Source organism: Dermacentor silvarum, chromosome 1 (assembly GCF_013339745.2).
Source record: "Dermacentor silvarum isolate Dsil-2018 chromosome 1, BIME_Dsil_1.4, whole genome shotgun sequence".
Classification (NCBI taxonomy): domain Eukaryota; kingdom Metazoa; phylum Arthropoda; class Arachnida; order Ixodida; family Ixodidae; genus Dermacentor; species Dermacentor silvarum.
This window is the reverse complement of record NC_051154.1, coordinates 157942730-157962796: the sequence shown is the minus strand read 5'-3', so window position 1 is coordinate 157962796 and position 20067 is coordinate 157942730. Positions and strand designations below refer to the sequence as shown.

At 45.6% G+C, this 20067-nt stretch overlaps 1 protein-coding gene and 1 pseudogene across 1 annotated transcript in view; one reads left to right on the top strand and one right to left on the bottom strand.

The window, feature by feature from the left end:
• The window catches only part of LOC119432039 (N-acetylated-alpha-linked acidic dipeptidase 2-like), a 51968-nt gene that overhangs the window by 12559 nt on the left and 19342 nt on the right, over window positions 1–20067 (bottom strand). The window contains exons 7-13 of the mRNA XM_037699479.2: window positions 18931–19030; window positions 13704–13787; window positions 7973–8055; window positions 5027–5238; window positions 4778–4841; window positions 4517–4581; window positions 878–960 (exon numbers count right to left, since the gene is read on the bottom strand). Coding sequence (XP_037555407.1) covers window positions 878–960; window positions 4517–4581; window positions 4778–4841; window positions 5027–5238; window positions 7973–8055; window positions 13704–13787; window positions 18931–19030 — 691 coding nt within the window. The remainder of the gene's footprint in view (window positions 1–877; window positions 961–4516; window positions 4582–4777; window positions 4842–5026; window positions 5239–7972; window positions 8056–13703; window positions 13788–18930; window positions 19031–20067) is intronic.
• LOC119437827 (U2 spliceosomal RNA) lies at window positions 13449–13625 on the top strand (annotated as a pseudogene).

Sequence of the window (20067 nt, the reverse complement as noted above, 5' to 3'; positions counted from 1 at the left end):
TCCGATTTATCTATAGGAATGCAGCGAATCCAAAAAAAAAAAAAAAAAAAAAAAAAAAAGATCCTGCAGTAACAATTGGATGTATAAAAGGAGGAAAACTTTTCTTGGAGCAACAGTCGGGCGAATGCTGTTTCAGACCTTGTGCGCACACTGCTTACGAGAAAAGGAATGAAAAAAAAGGCAAAAAAGTAAAAATAAGTAAAAAAAAAGTAAAAAAAAAAGTAAAGGCGTGCTTACAATTCGATAGGTGTTTCAATAACCAGACGCAATGCTTCCGATTTATAGTAAAGTCATCATGTAGAACATATCTCAGGAAAACTTTCAGCCTAAACAGCATTTAAGTTGAAAAGGTTCGTGCGCTAACAAGCGCGGGCCGCTTCAGCTACAACCAGTTCCCTGACCATCTGGCGATGTGCCCACAATACTAGCTATAGCAAATAATCTGCAGTCACTGACTGGCTAACAGCGTTCTGTATCGCTTAAAGGAACTTACTGCGGCAGGGCAAAAAGGGATGCTGATTTTTGCAGGTTTGGATAACGCCCGACCTCAAGCCATGCGTTACCCCGCGGCATTGCTCGCGCTCGCGTTTCCTCGCATGTGTCGGCGCCAGCGAGACACGTGTGACCTTTTCGCTCGACAATGCGGCGTAGCTACATTCGACAGTGCAGTCACTTGCGACGGCGAAATGCGCCGCTTTTTAAGCACTGGCGCGCAAGAACAAACGTGGTCAAAAGGCAAGACGCAACGCGTCGTCTTGACCGAGTGCTTAGTCCCGGTTGTTTTTGTCCCGAAGCAGCTACAAGCGATGCATTTCGCCATCGCGTTGTTTCACCGGCAAACTGAAGAAACAGCACTTGTTATAGCTTGGCCGCTTACTCTGGCTGGCCGCTCTCTCCAGCCGCTGCGTGCAGGTCATTGTACCAGGCATGGTAGTAGGTTGTGTTCCGGTAGTGTTTCACCTGTAGGCAGAGTCGGGAACGCCACACAATCGAAGTCGTTCATACAGTAATTGCATACTTAATAAAGTTACTATTCAAGTGTAGCAGAGCAACAGCACATGTGCCTTAAAGTAAACGAAGTATTTTCCTGCCCGCTGGGTCATGCAGCCTTTCTCCTACTTGCTGGATTATTTGGGAACCTTTGTCTTCATCCTCTCGCTTCGTTGTTCTAGTTTTGAGATTTTACTAATGCAAAACAGTCTTCACGAGAACAGAAAAGAGTGAGCGAACGCTGCAGACTCTGGCCTTGAAACTAATCCGCTTATGTCGGTGATGGCCAGTAGACAGAAACGGGTAGCATTTGGCTTGTACGCGACCGCGTCCTTTTGAATACGATACCGCCCAACCTTGAGTAAGATATTCTAGGCACTACAGTCGTTCAGTAAAAGCTGTCCTATACGAGTGAAGACGAGTCATCTGCGCGGCGTTTTTTTTTTTTTTTCGTTTTTCTTTCTTTTTTCTTTTTGAGCGCTAAAAAGATGAATAGTGAACTAACCCGATCTAGTTAATTGTTAAGCCACTCACACAACAAGGTAAAAATGGTCTTTCGAATCGGATGCGAACAGAATTAACATGCTCGGTGCGCTTTCAAAATCCCTATATTTTGAACAAAAGCGACAGCTGGTTGTGGCGACCGGTTTGGAGCGTCGCGGTGATGTAAGCGGTGGTCTCTTTCTCCCCTTCTCTCGATCGTACGCAGACGGGGCCACGCGGCAAGGTAAGCATGTTCCCAGACGCAGCGCCTGGCTATCAATAGAAACGCACCTGCACGTCGTCCACGACAACCCGACTCAGTGTATTCACTAAATAAAAAGAATAGAATGATAGGCTGCGCAATGCGTGTCGCGTAGTCGCAGTGCGTCACCGGTGGCGCTTTCGGTGCTTCTGGTCTCTCCAGTGTTATTCACTGCATGCTTGGAAGAAGTATTATTCAAGGTATTACACTGGAAATGATTAGGAGTGAGGATCAACGGCGAATATCTCAGCAACATACGGTTTGCAGATGACATTGTCCTGTTCAGCAACCCTGGGGATGAATTACAACAACTGATTGATGACTTTAGCCGCGAAACTGTAAGAGTAGGGTAAGAGTAGGGTTGAATATTATATGTGCAGAAGACAAAGGTAATGTTTAGTAGCCTGGCAAGAGAACAAGAATTCATGATTGGCAATCAGCCTTTAGAATATGTGCAAGAGTATGTTTATCTCGGTCAATTACTCGAAGAGACCCTGACCATGAGAAATAAATTGCAGAAGAACAAAAATGGGTTGGAGCGCATACGGCAGGCATTACCAAACCATGACCGACAGCTTACCGCTATCTTTGAACATAAAAGTGTACAATCGTTGCATTCTACCGGCACTAACATATATGGAGCAGAAACTTGGATGCTAACGAAGAAGCTTGCGAAGAAGTTAAGGACCGTGCGCAAAAAGCGATGGAACGAGAAATGTTAGGCGTAACGTTAAGTGACAGAAAGACAGCGGTGTGCATTAGAGAGCAAACGTGGGTAACCGATATTCTAGTGGACATGAAGAGAGAAAAACTGATCTGGACAGATAATGTAATGCGTAGGGCAGATAACCGGTGGTCTATCAGAGTTACGAAATTGGTGCCAAGAGAAGGGAAGCGCAGTCGAGGACGGCAGAGTGGTGTGATGAATTTAGGAAATTTGCAGGCATAACTTGGAATCAGTTAGCGCAAAACAGGGGTAATTGTAGATCGCTGGGAGAGGCCTTCCTCTTACAGTGGACATAAAAATAGACTGAGGATGATGATGCAAACGTAACCCCCCCCCCCCCCCCCCCACACACACACACACACACACACTTTTTTGTGTGTATGTATTGCTGTTTAAGTATCCCGGTTAAGTGCTGAATGCAGCATCTCCATGTATACGTGGAGAAAGTAAACGTCTCCTCCTGTTTCGTAAAACAGCTTTTTTCTCCCTAATCACAAAGGTGAAGGTGTAACATCATGTGGTAGGTTGCCATGTCGACGCTGCATCTTGGATTTTCATGTAAACTCGCGGTATTCGAAACGCATTTCACCAGCGCTTTTTGTCGGCTGTCACGACACAATGGTTTAGAGAAAATTGGCGTCGGTTTTCACAAAAGCTGACTAAGATTACGCCTAAACAGTTCCGCATGCATCCGACTTTACATCCGGGTATAATAATTTACGTAATCGCTTCCGTGTAATTTTGAAACGGATTGAAAACAGTCAATTATTATGTACAAAGTTATGTATTATTATGTATTATGTACAATGATATTAGCATGTTGAAACTGCGACACGCGGTAGTCGCAATTTAGAAACGCCCATTTGGAGTCAAGTAAAAAACGATTTTGGCTAGCATATCGTAAAGCCTACGAATGGGTCTCTATATATTCCTGAGTCTATTCCTGACTCTATTCGAAATAGGCGGAACTAGTGAATCGAATTTGGATAACGATTACTCTCTCAATTGCAATATTTGCAACCAAAATTTGAATAGTTCATCTACTGGTGATCACATTTCTGATAAAATATAGTATCCGCGTGTCTACGCACTAGTAACGCCTGCATGCAGTTGTAAAGACAAGATTCGTTAAACGCAGCAATTTTGTTTTATGCTAAAAAGAAGAGAAAAAAAAACGCGCACGCTCTCTCTCTCTCTCTCTCACACACACCACACACATTCAAGCACGCACAAAAGACACGTGCTCACTCTCTCCATTGTACATGTTTCAACACGCAAAGCAGCTGCAACCGGATGATGTACACACAGGTGCGCATAGAAGCAACCTACCGAAGTCGGATGGCCTCGATGTAGGACAGCGAATGTGTCTGACTCGCGCGCACCATTGCTCATCTATAGGGAAGCTGCAGACGACACCAGGATGCGACGTCGCTGCTGTCAGTGTGTGTGTATGCAGGAAAGATGGCCGTCCTCCTAGTGTCACCCGCGCGAATGAGCTTGCGAGGGCACTGACTGAAACTACGACGAACCCTAGTGGCACAAGTATTGTTGAAATACAATAGAAACACTTGTACGGGCAAGTTTTCAAATGTTGACTGCCGATCAATATAATATAAAGCTCGGGATAGTGAGAAAGTAGAGGAAAGTCGGTGCATTCGTCTGCTCTTTTTAACAGCATCCTTGTTTGTGGCATGGAAGTAAGAGATGTCAGGCATGTACAGGCACTCGAGACGGAGCAGGGCAACGATCTAACCCGTATATCGACACGTGGCGTATAGGGAGACGTTCATTTACTTATGATCATGCTATTGATCGACTGTCGTCAGCTGTAATTGCTATTGCTCGGTGCCACATTATTATAAAGAGCATAGGTTTTTTTTTCTTTATTTTTTGTTTTTAATATATGCGTATCAGCACCCACTGCCAGGTCTGTGGTCTACAGCTTTCGCAAGGGAAGGGGGGGGGGGGGGGGTGACCGATTTGATAGCTAACGAGAACAGTCGTTCTCGCTCAGTGCATGGTCCTGCGGACAACATATTCGGCAATTGTCTTACCCATTTTCCAGCTTCTCTGAATGGCTTCGAGAACACAGGCGAACCGGTAACCGAGAACTCTTGCCCTGCAGAATGAAGGAAAGACAAGAGCGCCAGAGAAAGTATAGCGCACAGCTTGATAAGCAATGATCGTATCGATCCACACGCGCAGAAATCTAGAAAAGGAACCGGACCTTGATGGCGTATAGAAACAATAGACGGTCTACCATGAGCATATTTTACCACTGTTGTTCGCTTGACACACAATAAGTGTTGGCTGACCTGAGGTGCAGATGTCCGAGTTCAAGTAAGCTACTGTTCTTGCCGACATCTTGTGCAGTTGTCCCTATGGAAAAGAAGAAAAACAGTATTAACTCGCAGTTGTGTCCATTTTCTCGCTCTCAACTAGAGGGCACGGGATTTTAAGACTCTTCAGAGTCCTCGAAAGCATAAAGGCAATTCGCAGCGGCTAACTTACGCGGGAACCACGAAAGGGTGCGAAAAGGGGAACGGATACAAGCTGTGTCGTACCTCGATGAACTCGGTGGCTCCGACCTCGCCAAACTCGTGCGCGTCCCAGGCGCCAAACACGATGGTCCTGCGTGGCCGCCACTGGTGCTTCTTGCTGGTGTACTGCTTGTTGATGATGTAGGACAGGCCGAGTGCCTGCGCCAGAGCCGAGCCCGGAGCCACGGCGCCACCGCCCCACGAGTCCAGAGGCACGCCGAACACCACGTACCTGTCTGCGCGCCCAATATATGCACCGAGATCGGTGCCTCAGAACAATGCATCGCCGCTCGCTTCCCCAGCAACAAGCGCATGCAGCCGTAGCAGCAGAACCTCCGAAAGTAAAATTCGGTGTAAGGAATCGTAAATTGAAGACGCTAACATTTCTGCAAGACACCCCTGTTGAAGGTAACATAATTGTAGAAGTAACCCTTCAGGTTGGGGCCCGCGTACAAGTCGTCCCATAACGGCGAATGTCAGAACTTTCGGAAAACATCTTGCAATTAAGGACCAATTCGACAGATAAAAGACAGATCGAGCGAGGGAGTATGATCAGGTGAGTACGATGCAGGGAAAACAAAGGGGGGGGGGGGGGGGAGTTATTTTGAGCGAGTGACAAAACTTCCATCTTGGCTATAAACTGCCGTACGACAGAGGCCGCATGTAAAGCAGGAGTCACAGGTTACAATTTCTTGTCCGAAGTGGGTTACAACTCGTCGTGCCAACAGCCGCATCGAACAAGTTTCCCACGCGTTCCATCAAGTTTCATTAGTCGGTGCAGCCACCTTTCAGACACGCCGCGAATCGTATCGGACGCAACTTCGTACCACGTGTCTCGTGCTTCATTATTTTCACAGCATGAAGAGGATAACGAAGCACGCCATGAAGAAGAAAAATGTATGTTCCCCTGGTTTCTTATTCTACAGCTATTTTTGGCAAGGCCCCTGCTTCATTGTTTTGACATCATGAAGAGGATGAAGAAGAACGCCATGAAGAAAAAAAAGCAGGTTCCCCTGGTTTCTTATTCTACGGCTCCTTTTGGCTAGGACCAGTACGTTCCACTGATATGAAGTGCCAAGAATGCACCCCTCCCCAGAGAGAGTTCCTTACTCATACCCGTTACGAAATTCCTCATAGGATGAACCAAGGCGCTAAGAAGGGCTAGCTATGACGGAAGCGTAACGCGCAACAAATAAGGCAGGCTGCTGCCAACAACAGAAACGAAACGAACGCAATAACAAGAAAGAAGGCCTCGCACAAACGTCGTATCCCCTAATAGCATCACCGATCAATTATCCTTCCGCCGGGTTCTCCATTCTCGGCACTTTTTTGTAGGTGGCGGGAGACGAAGCTAAGAAGGAGCTTTACTTTTTCGTGTGACTGAAAAACCTCGCCTATATAGTAGGTTTGTTATACGTATACAGTGTCCTGGAGACTGTTGTCGAAGGCCTTATAACGATTATTTGTTATCGGTTTCTTGAAAATTAGCTACAAACCGGTCGTTACAACCTACCGGCTTGATCGTTCCTTAAAACGTATAAAGAAATTAAGTTAAACACGCACACATGCGGATTTACGCTGAGCTTCGGCGCACCTTAATGAGAAAGTGAGGAAACGACAAATGGGGCTATACAGTAAGCAAGTATATTTAGCGGGATAATTTAATAAGCTGCGTTCAAGTAGGAAGATTATAAGTACAGTGTTATAAGTAAGGTTGCAAAAGCAGGCGTTAAAAATAAAATATAAGAAACGATCACCAGACTATGCCCCCACATATGAAACTAACTCTGAAAGTTAATTATTTATTAATTCAGCATTACATGACCCTAATTTTGATTAGATTACATGTGATCCCTTATTTTTTGTTCCCATAACGCTGCTCTATTTTCATTCCTGTTGCCTTCTACAGTTGACAATTGTACTTGTTGATTCATATTGTGTATATTTGTACAATATATTTTATTGATATCTTTGTTCATCGTGATGCCTTTTGGAGTTGCCCTGCGTAAAGCTACGTAATATTTACCAGCCGAACCCCTAGGCTCTGGCTACGGGTTGAAAAAGTGTTTGTATCTGTTTGATTTTGCGAAGGCAAATGAAATTCACTTGAAAGACAACGGAAAAAGTGTTGCCCACACGAAATCTCGTACCAAAGCTACACAAATCCTCACAAACAAAACTTTAAAAAATAGGTGTACCAAAAGTGGATGTTTGTCCTTAGCTCTCATAATGGGACGAAGCCAAGTGAGTTGCTCGTCGAAGTCGGAATGTTTCTACTCTCAGTTTCGAGCTCTATAAACACTTCACAGAGTTCAAACTGTCGCTGTTTCTCCGTATAGGACACAATTCGATGCACCCGAGTTCTTTGAGGCATGCTTTCTGCTCTTGGCTGCGGACTCCTAACATTTTTTTTTTAACGCATTATCGTATAACCTTCTCCTACCACACCAGATCTTTAAGCCATATATAGCTCTTGTCAGTAGTCTGCCTTAATAACGATGTTGCTTCACAAATCAGACACTGTTTTACAATATGAAAGCTACAACACTGAGCAGGGGAAACGCAGCGCAATAGGACACTGCATGCTGCAATAGGACACTGCTGCGATGAGTAGCTTCAAGAAATACCATGCAGTCAGTATCGCTCTGTGTGTGAACTGCTACTCTCGTGACGTCCTAAAAGCGTCTTAGAGACGTCTTAAGGTCACTACATTACGCACTTTATCTTAATTTTATTTTTCAGTTATACAACGAAAGCATCCAAAACACTCATGAATCCGCACAGATAACGTTTGCTACTATCAGGCTCCGATAGGTATAAAAATGCTATAGTGACTTACTACATGTCAAATGTACTAGATGAGATAACAGTGGTCAATAATAACGCATGACAGTCACCAACGCTCAGTGATATACACTGGATGCCTTTTTAGTCCCGCACTCGAGATAACTTATATAAAAAAAGTCTAACCTGGTTCAACTTCTCCAGGGAAGTAAGCGACGATGTTTTGGATGTTGGTCTCATGGATGACGTTGTGAAGATCCACCGACAACCTGCGTGACGTACAGTGCAAAATAATTTTTTAGGACGACCTCGCTTGAATAGAGTATACACAGTGAAGAATGATCGTCTGCGCATCACGGATGCCATAAGATATATCCACACATAAAATTTTGTCACCGCGTTAAAAAGCGCGCAGCTAATGTCGACAGCAGCGGTAACCGTAATACGACACAACCAGCTATATGTTTTGTTTTTGAGCGAAGTCCACAAACCAATCTATCGCGTACCACGTGTGCGCGATAAATTAGGTTTAGTAAATGCGAAACTCGAGGTCAAAACTCGATTCTGTGTGAAATTCGCTGATATGTTAATACATACTTGTTGCCGGGAGGGAGCGAATAAAACCGTGACCGCAAAAGACAAGGATGCTCGCTGCCTCAGACAATATTCGCCGCGGTGGCTATGTCGTACTGCTGCTGGGAATGTGGTCGCGGGTTGGACTACTGGCAGCTCAGATGCGAAGTGCAAAATCGTTCGTCAGCTTATACATTTAGGTACACGATGAAGAACGTGCAGGGGACAGGATTTATCCGAAGGCCTATATTACGGCCGTTTCTCAAAGCCCAGGTGGGACTGTGTGACGTTAAACCCCACCACTGTCTCAGATAAAAATATGAAATAGCGCATGTCCAGGTAGTTTCTACTTTTGGACTAATGTAACGTGAAATGATAGAGCTTTGCTGTATGGGCACGCTTTTAGACTTATAGATACCCTGTCAATAAGCGCATGTGTGGAAAACCATAGGCAATTCTGGCCAAAAATAATGTAAAGGCTAAGTTTACTTGAATTTAAGCAAATCATTTTCGTTTTTTCACAATTTCAAGCCCTTGACATTGTACTGAAAGTGCCTATTGATTGTGCAGACAATAAAACTGATTTATTGATGACCACTGACACCAATGCATTGGCCTCAAGATTTGTAGGTCTTCGCATCAATACAATTAAGATTTTTTTAGACTTATGGTAATCAAACACCCAGTATCTGAGTGGTTTGTCGCCGCTCCGGTTCCCGACCACTGTGACTGCATTCCTATGTGGGAATGACAAACGCCCTGTGTTGCATGTTGATAAGTCACAGCCTTCCACAGTGTAATGTTATCCTCATATCTCCACCACAGCTACAGGACGTCTAAAGTGACAATGGTAATCTAATCAACGTTCTTTTTTTTCTATTTTTACTGTTATAAGTTCCGCTATAATATATGGTATTACTCAGGGTGTTTTCCCTTCTTTTTTTTTTCTTTTTGTTTAGCCGCATCAAGTTATTACAAATTACCTGTGGCTGTTAGCACAATTCTAACCCTCCCTCTAAATTACTCGATGAGGCGGCCATTACTTCTACGAGAAATCAAAATGCTTAATTGAATAACCATAGTTACACTAATTACCCTTTTACTTACTGACCTTACGGCATATATTTCAGTATAAGAATTGTAGCCGGTTGAGTTAGCAGGGAATAGCACTTGGAAAGTGGATATGCCTTGCGCCCACCATTAAACATTTTTATTTCTGGAATCGCAGGGCGAGCCCTACGCATCGCAATGTTCGACACACATCCCGCCTCAAAGAGGAGCCCAAGGTGGGCGCACAGCGCACAGTTTGCCCCCAGCCTCCTCGGTTAGGAAGAAGGTTGCTGTGCGCGTCGTTTCTTCCTATAATGAATCTCTTCCTTTTTGCTACCATTTTATTTTTCCCGCAGTGGTTCGATTCATCTGCAACTATGGCACGGATGTCCCCAGACTAACCGACGGCGCACACGCATCAACACGAGCGGTGTGCTCTATGCTATCACCTCAGGCAAAGTATTCGTGCGCGTTCTCTTTTTTCTTTCTCTTCAACGGTGGCGAGGAGGAGACATCATGGCGCCAGACAGTCGAGGCAGCGCACAGTCGGCGTCGTCGTTATCTTTCGAGGGTCGTGGATTTTCGCCACTTTGCCGATACGCTTTCCCGCGTGGGTCCGCGCTTGTCCATTTTGCGACAATGATAACGATACTAACAGAGGTTGGCGATAAGAATAAGACGTTGACACGGTGTGCATCGGACGGTACGTTTCCGCCTCGGTTGTATTGCGTTATACGCAGCCGCGAGTTTGCCGCTGGTGGTTTATTTTCTTTTTTTTTATAAACGAAGCGAGAAAAAATATACGTTCGCGGGCAAAATGTATAGTTCTTGAAACATATACATAGCAAATATTAGTGCATACTGAATTTCGCGCTTTTTTATGGCCCATGTGTGTCCTTAGTTTCGCGCAGAAATTTTAGGGCGCCCCTGGTAGTAAAATTTGAGAACGCTAATGGGTCGGGAAATAAAATGTTTCTGTAGTACCTGAAATGGCTTAGTACAACCAGCTCAAGTTCATTTTACACACGCTTAGTACTGAAACTACACCCGCCTCTCCCTACACCCACCAATAGCCAAATAATCATAATAACAATAAATTGAAAAGTAAGTATCGAAGAAGAAACAGACAGCGCGAGACCGACGCTGTGCAATGCCATCGCGAATTGCCCAACTACGAACATGACAAATTTTGCACTTATAAAAAATCAAATTAAGGGTTAGTAACGTCTGCTGTCGGGCTAGTTGGCACATGGCTATAAATGGTTTTAGGCGCAAAAGATAAGGCACGGACAACAGAAAAAGACACGGACAGGCGCACTGGGTTTATGGGGTTTAATGTTCCGTAGCTGCACAAAGTCTACGATGCACGCCATAGTGGAGGGTTCCGGATTAACTTCACCCATCTGGGGATCTTTAACGTCCACCTAAAACAAAGTATAACCCGCCGCGGTGGCTCAGTTAAGGCGTTGAGCTGCTGAGCACGAGTTCGCGGGATTGAATCCCGGCGGCGGTGGCCGCATTTCGACGGAGGCGAAATGCAAAAACGCCCGTGTGCTTGCGTTGTAGTGCACGTTAAAGCCCAGGTGGTCAAAATTAATCCGGAGCCCTCCACTACGGCGAGCCTCATAATCAGAACTGGTTTCGGCACGTAAAACCCCAAAAAGAAGAAAGAAAGAAAACAAAGTATACACCAGCGTTTCTGCATTTCGGCCCCATCGCAATGCAGTTGCCGAGGCCGGGAATCGAGCCCGCTATCTCGTTTTCAGCAGCAGATAGCGAATATGCGCCACCGCGGCGTGTAAAATTCGCACTTTAAGTTGTAAATTCACATGGCAAGATGAATGTATGTCGGCCGGTCAGACTCGAAAACATGAACATACAATATTTAGTCGATTTTTTAGAGGACAAAAAATATTCATTGCCATTCCACTCTTAGTGGATGACCAGAGGCTCTATTCTGGGTCTCTATTCTGGACACGCATGACGGCTGCACGGCCGCCATTATCCGCCATCTTGGCTGTCTCATTGGCTGTCCAGAGGTCACGTGTTTTGAAATTTGTGCCGGGAAACGGAAGTTTTGCAAAATGCAATTTTGCGTTTTCGTCAGAATGACGAAACGTGACGCGGAGCTGCAAATTTTATCGACTAATACTTTTTTGTGGTTCTTGGCCTATATTGCGACTTTAGCGCTTTAAACAGAAAGTGGACGGTAGCGTGCAGAAGCCCGTGCAATTTCGCGAATATGTGGTGGCGTTCCAAGATAGCCGGCATGTCAGTTGTTGACTGGCTGAAAGAATATCCCGTGAAGAGCGTCACAGGAAGGGCCCTTTCGTAAACGTCAATTTGACGTTGCGTGACGTTGCGCTGGGCCGCCATTGCAGAGATTTTACGCTATAATTTGTGGTGAGACGAGCCACGCGAATTAAGGTAATGAGCAGCCATATGCAATGGCAGTCGAGAGGCATGCGTATCGCAGCATTTTTCCCTGTCGTTTGGGGCCATGAAAATCTTTTGTTCACAACGCGTGCACATAGAATTTGCATCGCTCTCGGGTGGTGTTGGTATTTGTGTTTTCAACCATCATTTTTATTAAAAACACGTTTATTTGAAATAATATTGGTTGAAACTCGCTAACTTCTTGCGACTTATTGCACTTTTCGCTACTGCGTTTGTATTGTAATCAATATTAATGTATTTTCGCGTCATCAAAGGCTATGACAACGGCGACTTTTTAATTTATAAAAATAAATGTACGCAAGGCGGCGTCTTGAAGTTTCCTCTCGCGGTGCGAGTAAGCAGCGAAGTGAAGAAGAGATGGCAGCGCCGGCGCTTGCGTCGTGCAAGCGGATACCTGTGGCGCGCGCAAAGCTATCGATGATATTCGGCCGCTTCTCAGCCAGACGAGTCGGGCTGAGTCACTTGCGTTTCACGAGATAGCGATAACGCGGCCTAAAGCGTGCGCTCATCATCACTGGTACGTCGCGTATGTTGTCTCAAGGTATAAGGCAAGCGCGTGGGCATAGAGGCTTTAGTGGGCACCAATATACGATGACTCATTCCGTTTCCAGACGACACGCATCCGAGCTAATCAAGCAGACGACACCTTGTGCGCATGCAGACGACGGAAGCGAGAAACGATTTTGATGGAAGAATCGTACGCTTTGAGCTAGCTGCTTTATTTTTACTGGGGCGGAAAACTGTTTTCCTTTATCCAGAACGCTAGGTTCAATGCCTACATTAGAGTTTCTTAAGCAAAACGTGAAATTTGCGTCACGTTACGAAAGCAAAACGGGGACATCGGCGCCATTTTGTAAGCGTCACGCCAACGTCACGCCTCGAAGAAAATGGCGGAATGTCCAGAATAGAGCCTCAGCGAAGCTGTGTATGTGGTGATTGACCGTTGCTCCGGTGAAACGTTCCAAGTTAGCGGGATCGGGGCCACATGGACGGTTCGCATTTCTTTCCGCCTCGCGGTCCTGGCGGGCAGCATGCTTACGCTCTAAAAAAGTTTACACCTTTTTGGTCGTATCTTGTCCCCAAACAATAATCGTCATCTGTCTTGTTCGCATTTCCTTTCTTTAACGCTGCAAGCCCGGTACTTCCTAGTCACGAAAGGCTTGCGCTTTATCAGTGTGACACAGCATTCCCGACAGGAAAGTAGCGAGCGCTCAGTTTTCAAGAAAGGAAACGCAAGCAAGGCAGATGACGATTATTGTTTGGGGACCAGATACGACCCAAAGGGTGTAAACTTTTTTTAGAGTGTGTACGCTTGGCGTCCGCGGCCCGCTCATCGTCGGTGGTCTCCTTCCGCCGCCGGGGCGCCCATTCCCTTTTCAGTTCCCGCTGTCTTTCTTGGTAGGAACGATGTTGTTCGTCAGACCGTACAACACGCGGCCTACCCATTTCACAGTCAGAGCAGAACTGAGGAAAGGAGCGTATACGTAGAGCATGACGCAAGGAGACAGAAGACACTTAGATTGGTGGGCACTGTAGTTTGAATACACGGGATGGCGTACACGTGTATAGTGCGAACGTAGACATGACCGACGCGGGTCAAAGTGTAGTATCTGTTCTTATCAGCTTAATATCTGATACGGGTTGTATTTGGACCCAAGATATTAAAACTTATTTTTGGCGGAGTACTTGAAGCCTGCTTCACCTCTGCCGCGGGTCGGTCCGGTATTGCACTATCTTCGGGATTTTTGGTCTACGGACATCGATCCGCTGGAAACTAGCCATATACAGCTGCGCTGTAAGAAAATCCTAAAATAGAAATGACATAGAGCGCGCTTACGTTCCCGAACTGATGTCTCCCAGATGACACGCTACGCCGAAATCGGGCACCCACTTTTCTGGGCACTCTTTTCCTTGCAGTCGCCTAAATCGTATAAAAAAGAGTTGAAAGGAAGAAAAAAGAAATACTGATATAAAAAACGAAGCAAAGACAAAGATAATGCAGGTAAAATAAACAAAATCAAAAAGTGCGACAAGAAATCGCGTGCGAACAGCAACAAATGAAAAAAAAAAGGGAAAAGGAAACCAGCGGCTATAAATGCAACGGGGCTATGTACTCTAAGTACGGTGGACTGAAACTCCACATCCTTCTTATTAGCACCCTTATTAGCCTCAGGTGCATGAGATGTCGATTGAGTGAGTATAGTTTACACATGACTGGTGGAGAGTCTACTGAAGTGGTCTCAAAACTAGCGTCGGGCATTGGGTCGCACACAATGGCACACAGCTTCCCGCTGGCTGCACGGTGACGTGATTGGCATTGGATGCACGGGTAAATTAGTTTGCGGGGTGTTAGGTGAGCACTCGGGAGCGCCCATGCAGGCCTAGCACGTTTCCTTGCTTACATATAGATCCGCAATAAAACACAACAGGAACGAAAGAGTGCAGTTTTAAGCATGAAATACTTTTAGATCCCGTTGTTGGCGACCTTCAAGTGACCTTGAGCCAAAAGCCAGAGCCGTTATCCGGGCACTCAAAACGAGAACATGCCGGGAAGTTGCGAGAACAAAACGAGATCATCCGGGCGACTAGTCAAAACTTAACAAAATGTGGTCTCTGGCCCCCAACCCTGTGAACAAGGGCCGCATTACATACCTTAGTTACTCTCCAAACAAGTTACAAAAATATTGCTTCCGAGTTCTTCCTAATGTTTCTTTACAATATCACTCAAGCTGTAACTTCTAGTACGCTGAAATTTCCAAAGCGACGTTCAAAAGGCAAATACAGGGAAGCTAAGGCCGCACATTTGCAGCCGACCACTTCGATGCGACAAGAAGAAAAAGTGGCGGCAGACGCTGAGCGCGTTGGAATGTTGCAAGAAAAAACGAGGTTGAAGGCGGCAGCACCACAGGCAGCAAAAGGCGCCATATGGTAGCCATTTCATGCTTACATCTACTCTTGCTTACGGGAGAGCCAGCAATTTTTTGTCAAAAACAGACTGTATGCCCTTTTTATTCATTATATGCCGCGATTTTCAGCTTTTCCTGCCAATTTTCAATACGCTTAGACGCTGAACCACAGTGTGCGCGTGAACTGCAATCATTAAGTGGTCTCTCGATCGTGACTAAATGGGCAAAATGACGCAGATGGCTCGTAATTACATGCACCGCAGCACAAACGAAATAAGAAAATTGCTCTAATACAGCGATAGGCGCATCTATTACCAAATGTAGTTGTTATTCGCGAAAACGCGACATGAGAAAAGACGTCAACGCACATCGATAAGAGTCAAGTCGTTGCCGCGTCACCTTGTGCTTTAAGAGCTCGAAGCACGACGAGGAACTTGACGAGAGCTTGACCTGCTTCATATACAGTGGGCGTTAAAAATATTTAAAAAAAGCGCCCACAGATGTTACCCAAATCACATCGCTACATATTAACTATCTACCCAGGTGGACATCATTTGCAATAAAACTCAAAGCGCCCCTCCTGCTCGTGCCATTCGCTCATTAAACTAATTTTATTATTCTGAGTTACAAACGTTATGACCCATGTTTGTATTGGAAAGTTGAAGGGAATGACCATAAATGTCTACTTCCATGTTCCAACATTTCAAAACAGCCATGTAAACCCAAATGACTAGCCTCAAATTACTCGTTGAATTTACCCGATTACGCACGCAGCACTGCGAAGCGCGTCTCGCTGTCCAACTCTCCTGTGACGTAGCAGGGTGGCGTAGAATGAAACTTGGTTACACGGCGCGATAAAGCGATCCATCTCGCCCCTCCTGCTCAAGTGACTGCACATCCAATCGATAGTTGTGCACAGCGCCAATCGAAACAAGATCGCGGGAAGAGGGAATTACGTGCGACGGCGCTTCATTTTGCGCCGCCCTGCTACATCACCGGAGGGTTGCACCGCGAGCGGCACTTCGCTGTGGTGCGTGTGTGCAATTTTGTGCTATAAATCAGAAATCTTGTCGGGGGTGGATATTAACCAGAGGGCGGTAGGCCGATTGGCTTTGGTGGCCCACGGTAAAAACACAAATGAGGCAGTGCAGGGTGACATGGGTTGGGCTTCTTTTGAACTCAGAGAAGCGCAGAGCAAGATAAGTTTTGAAGAAAGATTCAGGAACATGGATGAAAATAAATAAATAACCGGCTAAATTGCACAAGTATCTGTACATCAAAAACATGAACACAGAATGGAGAAAGAGGTAAAGAAAGTTGGCAACCAAGCACAGGGTAATTGAAAGTGTAAATAGACAACCAGAGGCCCTATAACGTAAAGCTGTTCATATCTGTTTTAGAGCGCAGCTCCCGTTCCTGCGGCGAGCGTCGGCGTAACCAAGCGAACGAGCACAGCAAAAGCTGAAAAAGCGAACGCGGAGGGGAATGAAAGACGCGAGGAGCAAAGAGGAGGAGGAGTGGAACCATGAGGCGGAAAGTGGAGGAGGAGGGTAAGGCGAAAGGATGAGAAGTGCAGTGCGGCGACGATGGCTACGAGATGGCGCCAGAGTAGCGCGCGTCGTCTGGGAGGTCTGCCAGTGGCGGCTGCTGTGAATCGCGCCCACGCGTGACCCACGCATTGGCTCTCGCGATCTCCAGATTAGCGAGGCAGTCGCGCCACACTTCGCTCCGTCGGCAACGTGCCGCATGAGACAGATTGTCCGCGCCAGCCAATATATCGGGAAATGAAAACGCGTACAGAGCTGCGCTCAAATTTAGCAAGAGGGAGTATCGCAATCGTCGGTGAATTATTTATTCCAATCACCTGACGTCAAATTGATATAACGGCCAACTCAATCATCGGGCGGTGACCCGCCGAGTTGATTGAACAATCCAATCAAACGCTCTCCTAGTTTATCGGAGGTCACTATATTGTTTGCTTTCAAAGCGAATAGCATTGCCTACCTTGGCTGGTTTTTCTTATCTAATTGGCTGACAAGAGGCCAGGAGCACGCAGAAGTGCAGAGGGTTTCGTGGGGCGTGGGGGCGAGCTAGCGCAGTGAAAGTAGATAATCGGATGGGGAGGGCCGTGCCGGCGTCTGCAATTGGTCTGCTTTCCTTCACTCAGCTTGCAGTGACTGGTCAAAAACCGCGGCGCGGTGCAACGGAAGGTTGAAAATGCCGCTAAAAAGGATCCTAGCGAAGATGAGTTTGCATAGCGATGTCGCATACGTGTTCGAAAGGCCTCGAACACGTTATACTCTCACGTAAATATTTTTATTATAACCAATTAAATCCATTCTTGCCGGTAGTTTCGAGTAGCCACTGTCAGAGCGATCGGCGGGCAGCAATCTTCTATTCCTTTCGGAACGGGGTAGTCTCCCGCTATTCCGAAAAAAAATTCAGTTTTATTCGGCATATTAATGCATCTTTAACTCGTACACGTCACTTTGAGGCGCTGAGTTTTCGCGGTCTTGTGACGTCGCGTGACAGACAGGCTAAGCGACAGCAGCTTGAAAAAAAGTTGAATAGCGATGGGCTATTGGCGAAAAAGGCGTAGAATTGCAAATAATTTGTCTTTTGTTCGGTGTAATCATACATAATCAGTGTGTACACGTCATATCAGATGGGGAGTTATCACTGTTTTCGTGATGTCGCATGACAGACGGGTGAAGTGGGGGTGGCCCAGAAAACGTTTGACCAATCGTGGATGGCTGATTGCAGAAATGGAATAGAAAAGTTTGGAATAGCTTCACGTTATAGCACCACAGGTGTCATAAAAAAGTGAGAGAAACAGAGACAGTAAATTGGATGCAAAGGATGGATACAAAAAATACCATGGAGATTTAGAAAAACGAAAAGAAAGATCAGGAGGAAAAATCTGTATGATAACGCAAAGGGGAATGCCTTGCTATTTGAGGCCCAAGCTAGCTGCCTGAGGACAAAAACATACCGGAGCAAATGTGCGCCACAGGTTGAGACATGTGCGTGTGCTGCAAAAAAGAAACCCGGAAACGACTCGGCACATTGCAATGCAATGCCAAGATATTGACCCAGGGAGACCCGTAAGGAGTGTCCAACTTCGAGAAGCATTGGGATTCAAAGATGGAAACTGTTCAGCAGTCGAGATAAGTAAGATACGAGTAGAGAATAGGTGGAAGACAAGAAGGGAAGAGATTGATAGAACCGTTGGCATTGCAAGTGTGGTAATGATACGGTATAATGATATAGGTTTTAAATACGAAAGTTAAGATTGGAGATCAAATAGGCAAAAGGCTAGATAGCGAAAGCTGTAGTAAAAGCTGATAAAATCAAGCAGGCTAGGGGACTATCTGTCCCCGCCCCGTTTCAAAGCGATGACAACAACAACAACAACAACAACAACAACAACAACAACAACAACAACAACAACAACAACAACAACAACAACTAATAATAATAATAACTAATAATAATAATAATAATAATAATAATAATAATAATAATAATAATAATAATAATGTGTAATCAGGTAAATTCAACGAAGAATGCTAGGCCAATTATTTTGATTTAAATGGCCGTTTTGAAATGTTGAAACATGGAACTAGCTTTAACTTTCAGTATCAACATGTGACGTAACTAATGTAATTAGTTTAATTAGTGAATGGATAGCTTTGAGTTTTCTTGCAAATGATGTCCACCTAGGTGGATAGTTCAATCTGTAGTGACGTGATCTGAGTAACCTTGGTGGGCTCTTTTTTTTTCCAATGTGTTCGAAGTAAAAAAAAAAAAAAGCAAAAACTTATCGTTGCACCATACATCTCTATCGTGGAGGAGCTCGGCCTTGTCGACACTGAACCGCACCCTCAGAAGTCTCCAAGTCCGTGATTGAACTATATTGGAAGGAGAGTTCAGCCGCGGACATTGATATTCTGAAAGCCCATACTGTGATCGTGGCGGAAATCTCCGAAGAAGAGTTAAGCCAATCCGTGGTGCGAATACGACTTTAAGCGACGTGGTGTGATGCATAGCGCCCTCTGCGATTTAGTTCTTATAAATTTCGAATAAAGAATAGTCATCATTCGCGCATCCAAATATTTGCAAGTTTCTTTCCGCATCGAGCAGTTTAAAGCATCATACTTGAAGAGCTCCGCAGCGTCGACAGAGTTGATGGGCTGGACTGGGATCTTGGGCACAATGGTTTTATCCAGCGAAAACCTGTGCAGTTCTCTGAAGGCGTCTGCAAGGAGAGAGAAATGGCGAGTCACGCACGCACTGGGATCACAGGCAGCCAGTCCCGCGATGCCTCGGCAGTGTAGAGAGAGAGTGGTTCTCAGGTCGTTAAGGGGGGACACTTGACTATTCGCTGCTTGGGAAAAACTACACGGGACGAAAGACAAACCCATTCACGACCCCAGCGAACATGCGTGTTCTCATTATCCTGGGTTGCCTTCACAGCAGCGTACGGGAACGATGACTATGCCATACAAACGCTATTTCGAACTTTGTACAGACGTCGCCTTCTCAACAAAAACATAGAAGACCAGGCGGCAGTCTACCTTCAGCTGGCCACGAATGCGCTGTAGGTGCTTTATAAGCCGTTACGCCGTACACGACCGTCGAGAGAAGTAGTAATATGTTGTGGAAACGGAGGCACTTGCTTTCACTTGCCCGGTTCAATTATATATATATATATATATATATATATATATATATATATATATATATATATATATATATATATACATGGGGGGGGGGGTTGTCTAGTTAGTGCGCGAGGGTAAACGCGGGTACGCGTATGCTTCCTGGTTTCGACAAGAGGCACCGCGAACCGTTTGTTTCTTGTGTTGAAGGGGTGGTTTACTCTATTCCGTTCACCTATGGCGAACATTATGTGGGACAGGCATGCAGGTGCATCAATGAGCGATTGGATGAGCGTAGATATAACGTTGAAAAACTTGCCCTATCAGGTCACCTTGCCGCAAATTGCGCACTCTGCGGATGCAAGCCTCTGCTTAGCCGCACCCATTCGCTGGCCAAAAACCCTGACCAGCTCATCAGAGAAATAATAGAAGCGGTAGAGATGAGGAACAGAAATTGTGTTAGTTGCCCGTCAGTCTATCAGAAAAAGAAATGTTTTTGTCGCGGTAGCCGCCTGTGTCAGTTGATCTTGCTGGGTTGATTTGTATGTGGGCCTTCCTTCTCCTTTCCTTTTGTGCGATGAGGTACATACATCTGATCTCGTGCAATAAAACACACATTTGTTAGTTAGCGCTG